Source organism: Elgaria multicarinata, chromosome 17 (genome assembly GCF_023053635.1).
Source record: "Elgaria multicarinata webbii isolate HBS135686 ecotype San Diego chromosome 17, rElgMul1.1.pri, whole genome shotgun sequence".
Lineage (NCBI taxonomy): Eukaryota > Metazoa > Chordata > Lepidosauria > Squamata > Anguidae > Elgaria > Elgaria multicarinata.
The window spans coordinates 16,695,530-16,708,766 of record NC_086187.1 but is presented as its reverse complement, the minus strand read 5'-3'; the positions used below and the strand labels follow the sequence as shown (position 1 = coordinate 16,708,766).

General features: G+C 46.9%; 2 protein-coding genes across 5 annotated transcripts in view; one reads left to right on the top strand and one right to left on the bottom strand.

Moving 5' to 3' along the window:
* GSPT1 (G1 to S phase transition 1) overlaps positions 1-5,119 on the bottom strand; it is a 37,490-nt gene extending 32,371 nt beyond the window's left edge. The window contains exon 1 of one of the 2 annotated variants that reach the window (XM_063142905.1): positions 4,699-5,119. In XM_063142905.1, coding sequence (XP_062998975.1) covers positions 4,699-5,056 — 358 coding nt within the window. In that variant the 5' untranslated portion in view covers positions 5,057-5,119. The remainder of the gene's footprint in view (positions 1-4,698) is intronic. The other variant, XM_063142904.1, reaches the window with a different exon arrangement.
* Positions 5,120-12,256: 7,137 nt separating this feature from the next.
* The window catches only part of SNX29 (sorting nexin 29), a 235,980-nt gene continuing 234,999 nt past the window's right edge, over positions 12,257-13,237 (top strand). For all 3 annotated transcript variants that reach the window (XM_063143273.1, XM_063143272.1, XM_063143274.1), the window contains exon 1: positions 12,257-12,332. In XM_063143273.1, the coding sequence (XP_062999343.1) occupies positions 12,326-12,332 (7 nt within the window). In that variant the 5' untranslated portion in view covers positions 12,257-12,325. The remainder of the gene's footprint in view (positions 12,333-13,237) is intronic.

The following is a 13,237-nucleotide window of genomic DNA, read 5'->3' as shown; positions in this document are numbered from 1 at the left end:
CACAATGGATATTACACTGTCAAATCAATAAGGCCTCTAACTACTGTGTAGTAGCGTCACTCACAGTCATTATTATATCAATCAGGATGATCAAGAGTCTGGAAACAAAGCCCTGTGCGGAGAGACTGAAACAACTGGGTATGTTTAGCCTGGAGAAGAGATTGAGGGGAGACATGATAGCACTCTTCAAATACTTGAAAGGTGGTCACATAGAGGAGGGCCGGGATTTCTTCTCGATCATCCCAGGATGCAGGACACAGAATAATGGGCTCAAGTTACAGGAAGCCAGATTCAGCTGGACATCAGGAAAAATTTCCTGACTGTTAGAGCAGTACGCCAATGGAACCCGTTACTTAAGGAGGTTGTGGGCTCTCCCACACTAGAGGCCTTCAAGAGGCAGCTGGACAACCATCTGTCAGGTATGCTTTAGGGTGGATTCTTGAACTGAGCGGGGGTTGGATTTGATGGCCTTATAGGCCTCTTCGAACTCTACTATTCTATGATTCTATTGAAAGGGAGTGGGCTGACACTCCTGACCAAATAGGCATTCCGTGAGTATTTGGAGGGAACTAAAGCCTCTTCTAACAATTGGGTGTGTCTGCGTAGGGAGACACACTTCTGATTTTAAGATGTGCTCAGGAGCTATTTGCAAACGTTAAATTATTCCCAAGCAATTTTCCCCAGCTGGTACTATGCTTGGAATGCAGAAGGGACAGTCCTTTGAAGTCATTAACTCCGGGCTAACTTGTCAATTGTTCTAGATAAAAGACAAGCTCCAACAATCCCTGCCCTGCATTGGGAAAGAACGAAACAAATGGCATTAAAAAATAGAAGCGTGTGTACAAGCAGAGCTGAGTACGAGACAAAGGTCCAAAATCTGATGATTAAGTGAAGATGTAGATATTAGGGAATTTGATAGGTTCAAGCACGTTTGAGGTGACTTATTTGACTTCACATTGAGTTCTAAGGTATTAAAGTATTCAATTTGGTATAAAATGTGCTACAACATTTTAGCAACATATTGATATGGAAAAATTGAAGCTTTGTAAAATACTGATCTAGCCACCACAAGTTTACGTGTGCAGTTCAAAGGGCAAATACAGCTTGCATTCCAGGCTTCTAGAGGTCCTTTCTCCACCCCAAGGGTTGTTAAAGTTGAGAGGGAAAATTCCAATCCCTCTCCATTCTGTCACATGAGTGGAACTGCATGCCTACTACTACAAATCCCTCTCCCAATCTATGAAATGTTATGTGCGTGGTCCCACACCCCTGCATTCTATCAGAGGAGTAGTTTGGGCGTCTGTCTGCTGGCTGATAATGAAGTAGACTTCATGGGAAGGGTTCTTTTTCAGACACTCCTCGTACTCTTGGACCATATACACATATTATCAGGCTTCAGCTAACTATTGTGAAAGTGCTCCAAACAGTTGTGGAATCCCCCAAATGAGCTAATTGGGTAAGACACCAAACGTTTTTATATACGGTGGCGAGTAATGCAGACATTAAGCCTGCTATACTGAGGTCACAGCACTCTGCAACCACAACATTTTCAAGGGAGATGGCACATATCTTTTAAAGGCAAAACGTCTGTGTTTGAAAAAAGCTTCCAATTTATGAAGCAGAGTCAAAAGCAAGACTTCTCTGCAATCTATGTATTCTTACTTCAGCAATGACAAATATACAGAAGTTGCTAGTCCCAAGATCTTTTTACTGGCCTCACACAGAACTATGTTAGTTACTTCCACAACATCGACAACCTGAAATAAATTAAAACAACCAAGATCCCACGCTCTTCCAGTGAACAAAGTCTTCCCTGCCTGAAAGCAATTCTTACTCTTACTTGCCATGGTTAGCAAGAGATGGGCTCTGTCCAACACCTGACTTATTTGGGAGTATGTCACTTCTGAGTAAGAATTTGCCTCTATGCGTGTTGAGGACCCCGCTTCAAATTCTTTAGCCCGCATGGCCAGATATCTGCTCATGATTTGGTATAGATTTATGCAGCCCGTGCATCAAAAATCTAACACATGTTGGCATAACCTGAACATATTTAAGAACACAGGGTGCAGTAGAGCTTAAACAGGTCTCACGCTGGTTTATGGCTACATGGGAATCTGAGAACCTCATGTCAGCTATTCAAATAAACAAAGAAATTTAGAAAAAGGATAATTTTACACTAAGGCAGCTTTGCTATAAATATTGCAAATCTGAAGCAGGACTTCGGAAACAGCAAGTCTTACCATCCACAATTCCAATAATCTTAAAGCATTTTGCACCACTGTTCAGAATTCACCTCATGACCTTGAAGCAGACACCTATCCTCGCCCTCCGCAACCCAGTCACTGACCTGATTCACACGTAACGGCCGCAAATCACGGGTTAATTCATTACTGGTTTGTTCTTAGGTTAACTTTGGGTTATTCAACTGTCCACGTTCTAATGTCACACTAACAATCTAAGAACGGGGTGTTCGTAAATTGCTGCCACAGACCGCAAGTGGCTTGTGCATGGCGTGCTTCCCCACTAATCGTGGGTTAATTAATGCTGCCGTTATGTGCAAACAGCCGTACACCTTCAAGCACCTACTGTAGGAACCTCTAAGATTCAACTTGAGTGAGGAAATCCCAATATTATGGCAGAACAAAGCAAGGCTATTTTCTGGTATTTGAAATGTAAATAAGCAGAGTACACCTATAATAAGTAGCAACATAAATCTAATACTAATTATTCGAAGTTAAATCAAATGCCAAGCACCACCAAGCAAAAATGCACTCAAGTGTAACATCAGAAGCCTAGTAACTCTACCAGGGCTTTGACTACAGTGCAGGTAATGCTTATGGATTAGACAAACACAATGGACACCTCAGAGAATCATCCAGACCCTCCTGATGTCAAAACACATTCTACAACATTTTGAAGTAGTTTCTGCAAGTCTGAATTTCCATCCACTCATCACACCACAAGAACCGTCTCTGAAATCTAGTTAACTATTTTAAAATCTCTCTATTTTCTCCTCTTTCTCTAACTTACACAACACCCTCTTACTTTTCCGCTTGGTCTTCGCACTACCTGTGAAGGTGTAAGTGTAACTTGGAAGAAAGCCAGAGTAGCGTCAGCAGCAGTGTGCTGAATTGGGGCGAAAAGTGTCCAAATCCCCGTTCGGCTCAATGGGTGACTTTGGGCCAGTTGCGATTTGTCAGCCTCACTTACCTCACAGGATTGTTGCGGGTGAAATTGGGGAAGGAGGAACCACACACTCACTCCCCTCAGTTTCTTGGAAGGAGTGCAAGATAAAAGGTAACAAAATAAGAAAAATATATTATAACCGGTGGCTTAGAAACAGAAAGACACCTGGCGAGTCTTTAGAGGACTTCTCACAACTCCTTGACTACCAGGAAACTCCTTTTCCCCTCCTCTACCAGCGTAAGCAGCAAGTGACGTCTCTCAGCCAAACTACCTTGCATCACAGCCATCGAGGTGCCCTGAGTCACACTCATCTCCGCCTGACCCAACGTTGCTGCTCGCGTGGCTCCATAGCACTCCACAGCAAACATTTAAGTTTCTACTTTCAGAAGCACCTGGAGCACATGACTCCCCTCTCTCTCTCTCTCTCTCTCAGCCCAGTCTCCCCCAAATCCCCATCTCTTGGCTAAACTCTGTTTCTTATTCTCTGAACACACATCAAGCCCTTCCCTCCAAAACCTCTCAAGGGAACAATGCTCATGCAGTCTGACCGGCAGTTCCTTCCTCTCAAACCATAGCCAAGTCTCCCTGCCCCAATCTCTCCTTCCCAATTACCTTCCCGCTCCCCAATCCCACCAAAAAAATAATAATCAATGGCCGCCTCTCCATCCAAACTCAAAAGTTCAAACAGTTCTGGAATTGCTTGCTCCCTTTCCCCTGATCTGGGGTGCTACTCAAATTCTCCACCCCATCCCAACAAGTGTGGCAGAGTGGTTGAAATTGCCCCCCCCACACCAGACGTGTTGGGCTGCTGCTCCCATTATGCGGGCTGGGGATGATGGGAGTTGTAGTCCAAAGACATCAGGAGGGTGCTGGGCTGGGCTTGATCACTGGACGCAATATGGAGGGAGGAAAGGGGGACACACAAGATTGCTCAATTAGGAACACCGTCGGGTGACCTTGGGCCTGTTGCTACAAGTACTCTAACCTACCTTGCAGGGTTGTTGGAAGTACAAACGGGGGTGGGGGTGGGGAGAGACAGTACATACCCTGCCATTAACGTTTTGGAGAAGCTCCACGTTGCTTCCCGATGTATTTAAAAGACTTAACGACTAAAATGAACCATTTCAGGTTTACAAAATAATATAAATTTAAAACACAGCGGCTTTCTGCTTAGATTCCCCCACACACCTGCACCTTCTTTTCAGGCCAAGGCCTCGATCCTCCATGAACTTACTTGGAACGCCACAGGCCTTACTCCTGAGTAGGCACACACGGGTTGGCATTGGTGATCCTTACCAGGTATCTCCCCTTCCCCCCCTCCCCCCCAAAAGTTCTCCAACTGATTAATCCTGTAAGGCCTCTCCCTCTGGGGCTGAAAAGGGCCCCCGTCCCCTTGCGCCCCCCAAAACCACCCTCTTGCGACACCCCCCAGCCCAGCCCAGCCCCAGGAGTGGTCGTCGTCGTCCTCCCTCGCCTCTCTGTCCCCCCACCCCACCCTCCGCCCACGGTTACCGTGAGGCAGCGTCGGGGGCGGTAGGCCCGGCGGCGGCGAAGGCGGCGGAGGCAGGCCCGGCGCGGAAGCCGGCCCTGCGGGGCTCCCCCTCAGGAAGGCCGGCACGAACTCGGCGGCGTGGACATTGGGCACGAAGGGCTTGGCGTTGACGTTGAGGTGCCGGCTGAAGGCCGCGCCCAGCAGCTGCTCGTCGGCGTCGAGCTGGGCCGGGCTCGGCGCGTCCTCGGCGGCGGCGGCGGCGGCGGCGACGGAAGAAGAGCCCGAGGAGCCGGCAGGGCCGCTGCCCGGCTCGATGTCCGCCTGGTCCCAGCAGTCGGGAGCCGAGTCGCTGCTGCTCCCGCTGCCGTTCGCCTCCATTTTGTGTGCCCGCCCCCCACAAGCCTCTGCGCTTCCCGAAGCGGCTCCCGAAGGCCTGGGAGGGAAGATGGGGGGCCACCAAGAGGGCGGGCAGAGGGGGCTGGGGAACGCGGCGGCGGCGGCGACCCCGACTCAGCACTGGCTCCAACCACTCCGCGTGTGCCCCACCGCCCCGACGCAGTATGGCCTCCCCGAGCTGCCGTACGCCTCTTCCCTCTCCCGCAGACTCAGCAGCCGGCCTCCATCTTGGTAGTTCCTCGCCCCCTGACGTGCCCTTGCGGAGCGCGGGCCGCGTCGGCGGCGCGGACTACAACGCCCGAGAGGGCGTGCGCCGGAGCGTTGGCTCTCTGACAGGCAACATGGGAAACACGGCTCCCTCCTCCCCCGCCTTGCGGGACTCGAGCCGACGCAAAAAAAAACAACAACTCCCAGCGGCCATTGCTTACCCGGTCTCTTCTTCCTCCCCGCCCGCGAAGAGAACGTTCCTTTGCGCTGGTCAGAAAGGAAACCACAAACCCCAGCGGGCCGTGCGCGCTGCCGTGGTAGTCGGAACCTTGCGCTTGCTCTTACAAGAGTTGGGAAATGTAGTTCCGTGGCTAAGAAAGCTGTTGCGGAGGCCCGTCGACGCGTGTCGTGAAAAGAGAGGGATGGGCCGGTTTATCCGCATAAAAGGACAAGTCAGCGCTCCTACTCAGGAGGGGAGGAGTAACGAAGGCCTTCCGCTGGAGTGCCCTGATTGCCCGGCACATGGCTAGGAAGAGGCTGAGAAATGGCACCTAATAACACGTGGCTGATAGGCCACCTTGCTACATCAACAGTTTTCAAACTACCGGGCCATAAGAGACTAATTAATTAATTAATATTTATATCCTGCCTTTTCCCCTCTTATGAGGAATCCAAGGTGCCTGACATGATCCTCCTCCTCTCTATTTTATCCTCACAACAACCCTGTGAGGTAGTTTAGGCTGGGAGTCAGGGACAGGGGTGGCCCGTCCATATAGGCCAACTAGGCGGTCGTCTAGGAAACCAAGTTAAGTGGGGTGCCAAATTTGAAGAGGGGAAAAATGACAAAAATCAATTATTATTACATTTATATACTGCCCCATAGCCGAAGCTCTCTGGGCGGTTTACGAAGATTAAAACACTGAACATAAAGGTGTCATTATTTCATATTTTGTTCATAATTAACTGCATATCCTGGGCATCCACGGGAATTTAGCATAAAGAAAACATTAAGCAGAAAATAAGGGCAAAACCTCAGCCTAGATCTGCTCTTGGGATTTGGAGTTTTACTCCAATCCCCGCAAGTAGCAGGATGGAAACAAGTTTTCCTGGCAACAATATATTCTTCCCTGTTGTATGTATGCCAAGTTTCAGTTGTCTAGGTTTAATGGTCTTGGTGCTGTAATGCTGAAGGATAGCTAGATGGACAGACAGACATCCCCTTTTACCATGATAGATTAATCACATTCTATCCTGTGAGTATGTTAGATCAAGGGTTAGATACTGAGGCCGGGTTCGGATGACACAATAAGCAATAGTTGATTTCAATGTCCCTCCTATTACCCCCCTTCCCCAGTTGATTATTATGTCGTCTGAACTCAGCCTGAGAGTCACTCAGGTTGCAATCTTGTGCACTCTTACCTGGGGGTAAGCCGCATGGAATGCAATGGGTCTCACTGCTGAGTCAACGCAAAGGATTCCACTGCCAGTGAGCTTCATAGTCCAAGCACTCGAGCCAATACACCACATGAGCAACTTCCAGAAGTTGAGCCAGGTTAGTCTTGTTGCAGCCAAAAAACCAAGAGGCTTGTGGCACCTTAAAGGCTAACAAATTTATTGTTTTGTGGACTGGAGTTTACACCATTATTATTATTATTTATTTATATAGCACCATTAATGTACATGGTGCTGTACAGAGTAAAACAATAAATAGCAAGACCCTGCCGCATAGGCTTACATTCTAATAGAATCATAATAAAGCAGTAAGGAGGGTAAGAGAAAGCACCAAACAGGCAGTATAAAAGTCAGGACAATTCAAGTTTTAAAAGCTTTAGGAAAAAGAAAAGTTTTTAGCTGAGCTTTAAAAGCTGCGGTTGAACTTGTAGTTCTCAAATGTTCTGGAAGAGCGTTCCAGGCGTAAGGGGCAGCGGAAGAAAATGGACGAAGCCGAGCAAGGGAAGTAGAGACCCTTGGGCAGGTGAGAAACATGACATCAGAGGAGCGAAGAGCACGAGCGGGGCAATAGTGTGAGATGAGAGAGGAGAGAAAGGAAGGAGCTAGACAGTGAAAAGCTTTGTAGGTCAACAGGAGAAGTTTATATTGGATTCTGAAGTGAATTGGAAGCCAATGAAGAGATTTCAGAAGTGGAGTGACATGGTCAGAGCGGCGGGCCAAGAAGATGAACTTAGCAGCAGAGTGGTGAACAGAAACCAACGGACTGATGTGAGAAGACGGAAGGCCAGTGAGAAGAAGTTTGCAGTAGTCCAACCGAGAAATAACCAATGCATGAACAAGAGTTTGGCAGAAGAGACAGACAAAAATGATCGAATCCTGGCAATATCATACAGGAAAAAACGACAGGATTTAGCTACTGCCTCAATATGAGGAATAAAGGAGAGCGAGGAATCAAATATAAAGCCAAGACTACGAGTTTCCTTGACTGGAGTAAGTGTAACATTATTGACAGTAAGAGAGAATGAGAGATGAGGAGAAGGTTTAGGAGGAAAAACAATCAATTCAGTCTTTGCCATATTAAGTTTCAAACGACGATGAAGCAGCCAAGCGGAGATATCTGAAAGAAATGCCGAGACGATCGTGAACATCTGGAGAAAGATCCGGAGATGAGAGATATAATTGTGTATCATCGGCATACAGATGATATTGGAGGCCATGAGATTGAATAAGATTACCCAAGGGCAACATGTATAAAGAAAACAACAACGGGCCAAGCACCGAGCCTTGCAGAACCCCTACTGAAAGGGGAAAAGAAGAAGACGAGCTGCCGTTAGCCAACACGCTGAAAGAGCGACCCGCTAGATAGGAGGCAAACCAGTTATAGACAGAGCCACAAAATCCGAGGTCATGAATTTGTTAGTCTTTAAGGTACCGCACGCAAGACTGTTTCTATAACCACACTGGCTCTTTTTGGTGCCAGAAGAAAACCTTACAATTTGAATAGGCTTTTAAGATCCATTTTAAACAAACAACTTTCAATCTTACCTAGCTCTAGCTGTCTATTATATTATTGTCCTGCTGTTTTATAATGATTTGCTGTATTAGTGGGTTTTATTGGTTGTTTAAAAATTTTCTTGATTTGTGAGCTATTCTAGGAACACTTTGAAGGTTTATTTATTTATTACATTTTCAATTGAAGCTCTCTAGGCGGGTTTATTTCTGTGCATGAAATAAAAAATAAATAACCTCAAGCTTTTACTTTTTGCATAGTTCTAATTCAAGTTTAAAGGCTGCTGTGGATGTTACTTTTCTTGGCTTGCATTTTAAGTAGGATGGATATAACTGTATCCAGTTTTGTAGTTTTTTTTAAAAAAAAAGAAATTAGAAGAGAAAAGTGGGAAGACGTGTCATTTGACCTCTGTTTTACCCAGGTGTGGCAACATACTTTGCTTGAAGAGAAGTCCTGGCAGAGTTCCATGTTCTGTTACCTGGTTCAGCATGTTGCCTGATTGTATCGCACACAGGGCTTTAGCACAGTGTTGTGCAATGATAATTACTGGAACAAAAAAAACCAAAACCCCATACGTGAAACCAAACTCATTGGTTCAGTGGTCAGCAACAGAAACCAGCTTCCATGGTTGTTCATGTCTTGAGTTCATTGGAACCTCTCCTCTTTCAGTCTCTTATCTGATTAAGTACTGGCTAGCTGCCTGCAGAGCATTTTTGCATTATTTAAGAACATAAGAAGAGCCATGATGCTGGATCAGACCATATAGTCCAGCACTCTATTCACACAGTGGCCAACCAGCCATCGGCCAGGGGTGAACAAGCAGGACATGGTGCAACAGCACCCTCCCACCCATGTTCCCCAGCAACTGGTGCACACAAGCTTACTGCCTCGAATACTGGAGATAGCGCACAACTATCAAGGCTAGTAGCCATTGATATCCTTCACCTCCAGGAATTAGCAAATGGACCCGACTCTGCATGGGTTGGAACAGCCTGGAGTTTGATGCAGCGAAGCCTTCAAGCAACTTGCCCAGCTGTCAACGTCGTTCACGTTATGCCCACCCTCGGCATGGCCTCCTGCCATGGCGAATTCCAATAAAACTGGTGCCCGAATTTTGCTTTGTTCCTTCTCCCTCCCAATCCCCTTTCCTTTTCTGATGTGTCTTTTAAATCATAAGCCTGAGGGCAGGTACATTTTTATTATTAATTTGTAAAAACTGCTCTGGGAGCCTTTTTTGGCTGAAGTGTGGGGTTAAAATGCTATAAATACCTAAAGGATTGTTTCCTCCCATATGTACCGGCCTAAGATCATCTTCAGCAGTCCTTCTCTGGGAGTCCCTGCAAAAGGAAGTGAGGTGAGTAGCTACCAGGAAGAGGAACTTTTCGGCTGTGGCACCCTGGTTGTGGAATGGACTTCCCAGAGAAGCTCGCCTGGTCCCTACATTGAGTTCTGTCCGGCGCCAGGTGAAGACCTTTCTATTTCCCCAGGCATTTTAGTCTTGTAGCTCTGTTTTCAACCTGTTCTTGTGTTTTAAATATCTGCGTTAATGCTAGGTTTTATTTGGGCTTTTATTTCTATACTGCAGTTTTAAACTTTTATATTTATGCTGTATTTTATGCTTTATTTTGGGGTTTTAATTGTTGTGAACTACTCAGAGAGCTTCAGCTATAAAATAAATAAAGCTCACTGAGGGAGGGGTTCTTTCCACTCCATTTCCCTGAGAGGCACCAAGTTCAGGAAGGATGAAGTAAAACGCTGCAGCTGAGCAGGTTGAAATTGGGCCCAAAAGTTGAAGACTACTAGTGAAGTGCTTCTGGAATACTTAAGACTTCTGTTTTGTAAGTTAGGGATGAGCAGGTGATCACGGGGTGATTTGAAATAGACCAGGATTTCTGACTCCCCAGTTGTATTAATAGTGGGGCAACAAAAGGACTCCACACCCACCCACCAGCGCTTATGCTGCTGAGATTAAGAGAGCTGGTGGAGAGGTGACCAAGAATGGACTTTTGCATGGAAGAATTACAAGCTCAGTTTAGTTCCTAGGCTCAGAATTCTTTAATTCAAATGTGTGTCTTTTGCACTTGACTCTGGTTGGTGGATCTTTGGGTTCTAGCAAAAGAGAAAAAGAAGAAATAGACCCTACAAGCCTGGAGTCTATAGAAAAGACCTGTGCTATAGATGAGAAATAGTGAATGCCCTGCCTATCAGATCTCAACATAAGTGGTGAAATGAAATTATGACCTGCACATTGGCTTTCTCTGGGGTGGGGGTGGGAAATAATTAGCTTAAAAACCAAAGCAAGAAGCTGCTGATACTTTGCTATTATTATTATTATTATTATTATTATTATTATTATTATTATTATTATTATTATTGGATTTTACTTTCCTTTATATGGCATATAAATGTTTGTATAGAAACCAGAATTTTTGCACAATGTTGTCACTGGATGTCACTCTCGAGTCCTTAACAGTGTTGAGGGCTGGTTTGTTACATGTGTGTGAAACCAATTTGATTTGGGGATCTTAGTCAATGTGGCAATTAATCTGAGGTGCTGTAACTAATTCCTCTCTATAGGATCACTGTACTTAGCTACACTAGATGATCACAGAGAAAGAACTTGACTTAAGAACCATATTTTCCAGAGAGGTTTAATTATGGTGCATGAGTTCTGCTATTCCATTTCTGATGCAGAATGGCTCTAATTATTTGTTTTAATCATTGTGAAGGATTTTTTAAAATAGAGATGTATCTCTCTTTTTTGGCTTTATCAGGATTTTGACAGTATGGTAATACAAAGTCTACATGAAAAGGTTCTGTAATTGCACGGAATTTGCTACCCAGGAAATTATGAATGATCCCATGAACTGGAGCAGTTAGGAATTTAGCATTCTCCTCGGGCTAAACCCAGGCATGACTTGAGAGAACCATGATGAGGGTAGTGTGCTACCTGCCCCCCTCCCCGCCAAATTAGTAGCCATAATGGGGGTGGGGAGAGAGGTCAGTTTGGGTCCATGGTGCTAGGGAAAGTTTATTTAGCCACTGATCTAAGAACATATGAAGAGCCATGCTAGATCAAACCAAGACCCACCTATTCCAACCTCTCATTTGCACAATGGCCAACCAGCGACCCATGAGAAAACACTAAGCAGGCCACGAGTGCAAACTCCCATCAGCCCCAACCAGCTAGGGAAACAGTCGGGGATGCTGGGAGTTCATGTCCAAGACACCTGGAGGGCGCCAGGTTGAGGAGAAGGCCGTCTTAGCCCCTCATCCCTGTCGTGGTGAGCGAGTGTGGGGGCAGAATTAGCGTCTTCTCCATAATGTCACACTGCAACTCCCATCCCAACTGGGCCGACGGTTGGGGATGCTGGGAGTTGCAGTCCAAGACACCAGGAGAGCGCCAGGTTGGGGAGAAGGCCGTCTTAGCCCTTCATCCCTGTCGTGGTGAGCGAGTGTGGGGGCAGAACTAGCGTCTTCTCCATAATGTCGCACTGCAACTCCCATCCCAACTGGGCCGATGGTTGGGGATGCTGGGAGTTGCAGTCCAAGACACCTGGAGGGTGCCAGGTTGGGGAGAAGGCCGTCTTAGCCCCTCATCCCTGTCGTGGTGAGCGAGGGTGGGGACCAGAACTAGCGTCTTCTCCATAATGTCGCACTGCAACTCCCATCCCAGCTGGGCCGACGGTCGGGGATGCTGGGAGGTGTAGTCCACCAACATATACAGGGCGCCAGATTGGGGCGGGGGGAGAAGAACCTCTGGACGAAATTGACGCAGATACAGTGAAGAAGTAGAAGAGAAGAAGAAGACGACGACCCCCTACTCACAGCAGCGAGTGGGGTGGGAGTGAAGAGCTGACAAATCCCCCTCCGCTCACCTTGGCACGCGTCCCAGGCTCTGGGAAAGACTTCCGGGTTCTGCGTGTTTTGCTTCCGGGGCGGAGGGTCACTTCCGGAATGGGCTGTTCTATAGAGCCCTGGTGGCTTTGACTGGGGGCGGTGGAAGAGAGGCGAGCTGCAGAGGCAGCCAGACTTGCGCGGGGGCTTTGGAGGCTTTGCCTGCCGCCTCCGCGGGCAGCGCCATGAGCGGTGAGTGGCCGGCCCCGCCCAGCCTTCCCCTCCCCTCCCAAGAAGAGGTGCCGGGGCTCGAGCATCCCTGGAAGCCCCTTGTTGCCCTCCTGCGCCCGGCATGGGAGCTCTGGGCATCTGTATGCGCTCAGGAACACCCTGCTCCTTTCTTTGCTCCTTTGTATTGGGCTCAGCTGTCTGGCGTTCGGCTCTCTTCGTATGCTCAGGGGCACCCTGTGCTTTTGTTAGCCCTTTGTTGTCAGGTGTTATAGGGCTCCACTCCTCGGCGCTCTGCATGTGCTCAATGGTTCCCTACTTTTGTTGCTCATTAAATGTCAGAGATGAGAAACATGTGCCCCACGAGAGGTAGTTGGACTCCAATTCCCATCATCCCTTTAACAAAGCCTTTGATGGTTAAACTCACTGGCACATTGTTTTAGCTGTTTTATTAACTGCATCTATTGCTTTTAAATTATATATTGTTTTATCTTGGATTATGGTTTAATTTGTTTTTAACTGTGTATATTTATTGTTTTATATTGTATGTTTTTATCTGTACGCTGCCCTGAGATCTTAGTGATATAGGGCGGGATATAAATATTTTAAATAAATAAATAAATCCCTCCCTGTTGGCTGTGATAGCTTGGGCTGGTGGGAGTTGCAGCCCAATGACATCTGGGGGGTTATGCTTTGCCCGCCTTTGTTATATGGGGCTCAGCTGTCTGGCCCTGAACACTCTTCATATGCTCAGGAGAACCCTAGGAGAAGTGGGCAATTGATAACAGTTGTTTGTCAGTAAAACTGCCAAGACATAATTTTTTCGGAGGAACTGAGCTGTCAAAGATGGGTGAGTTTAATATAAGTGTATGGAGGTTTGTTCTGGTTCATAGCTTTGTAGCTAGCCCAGGTCCATACATCGCTATGCA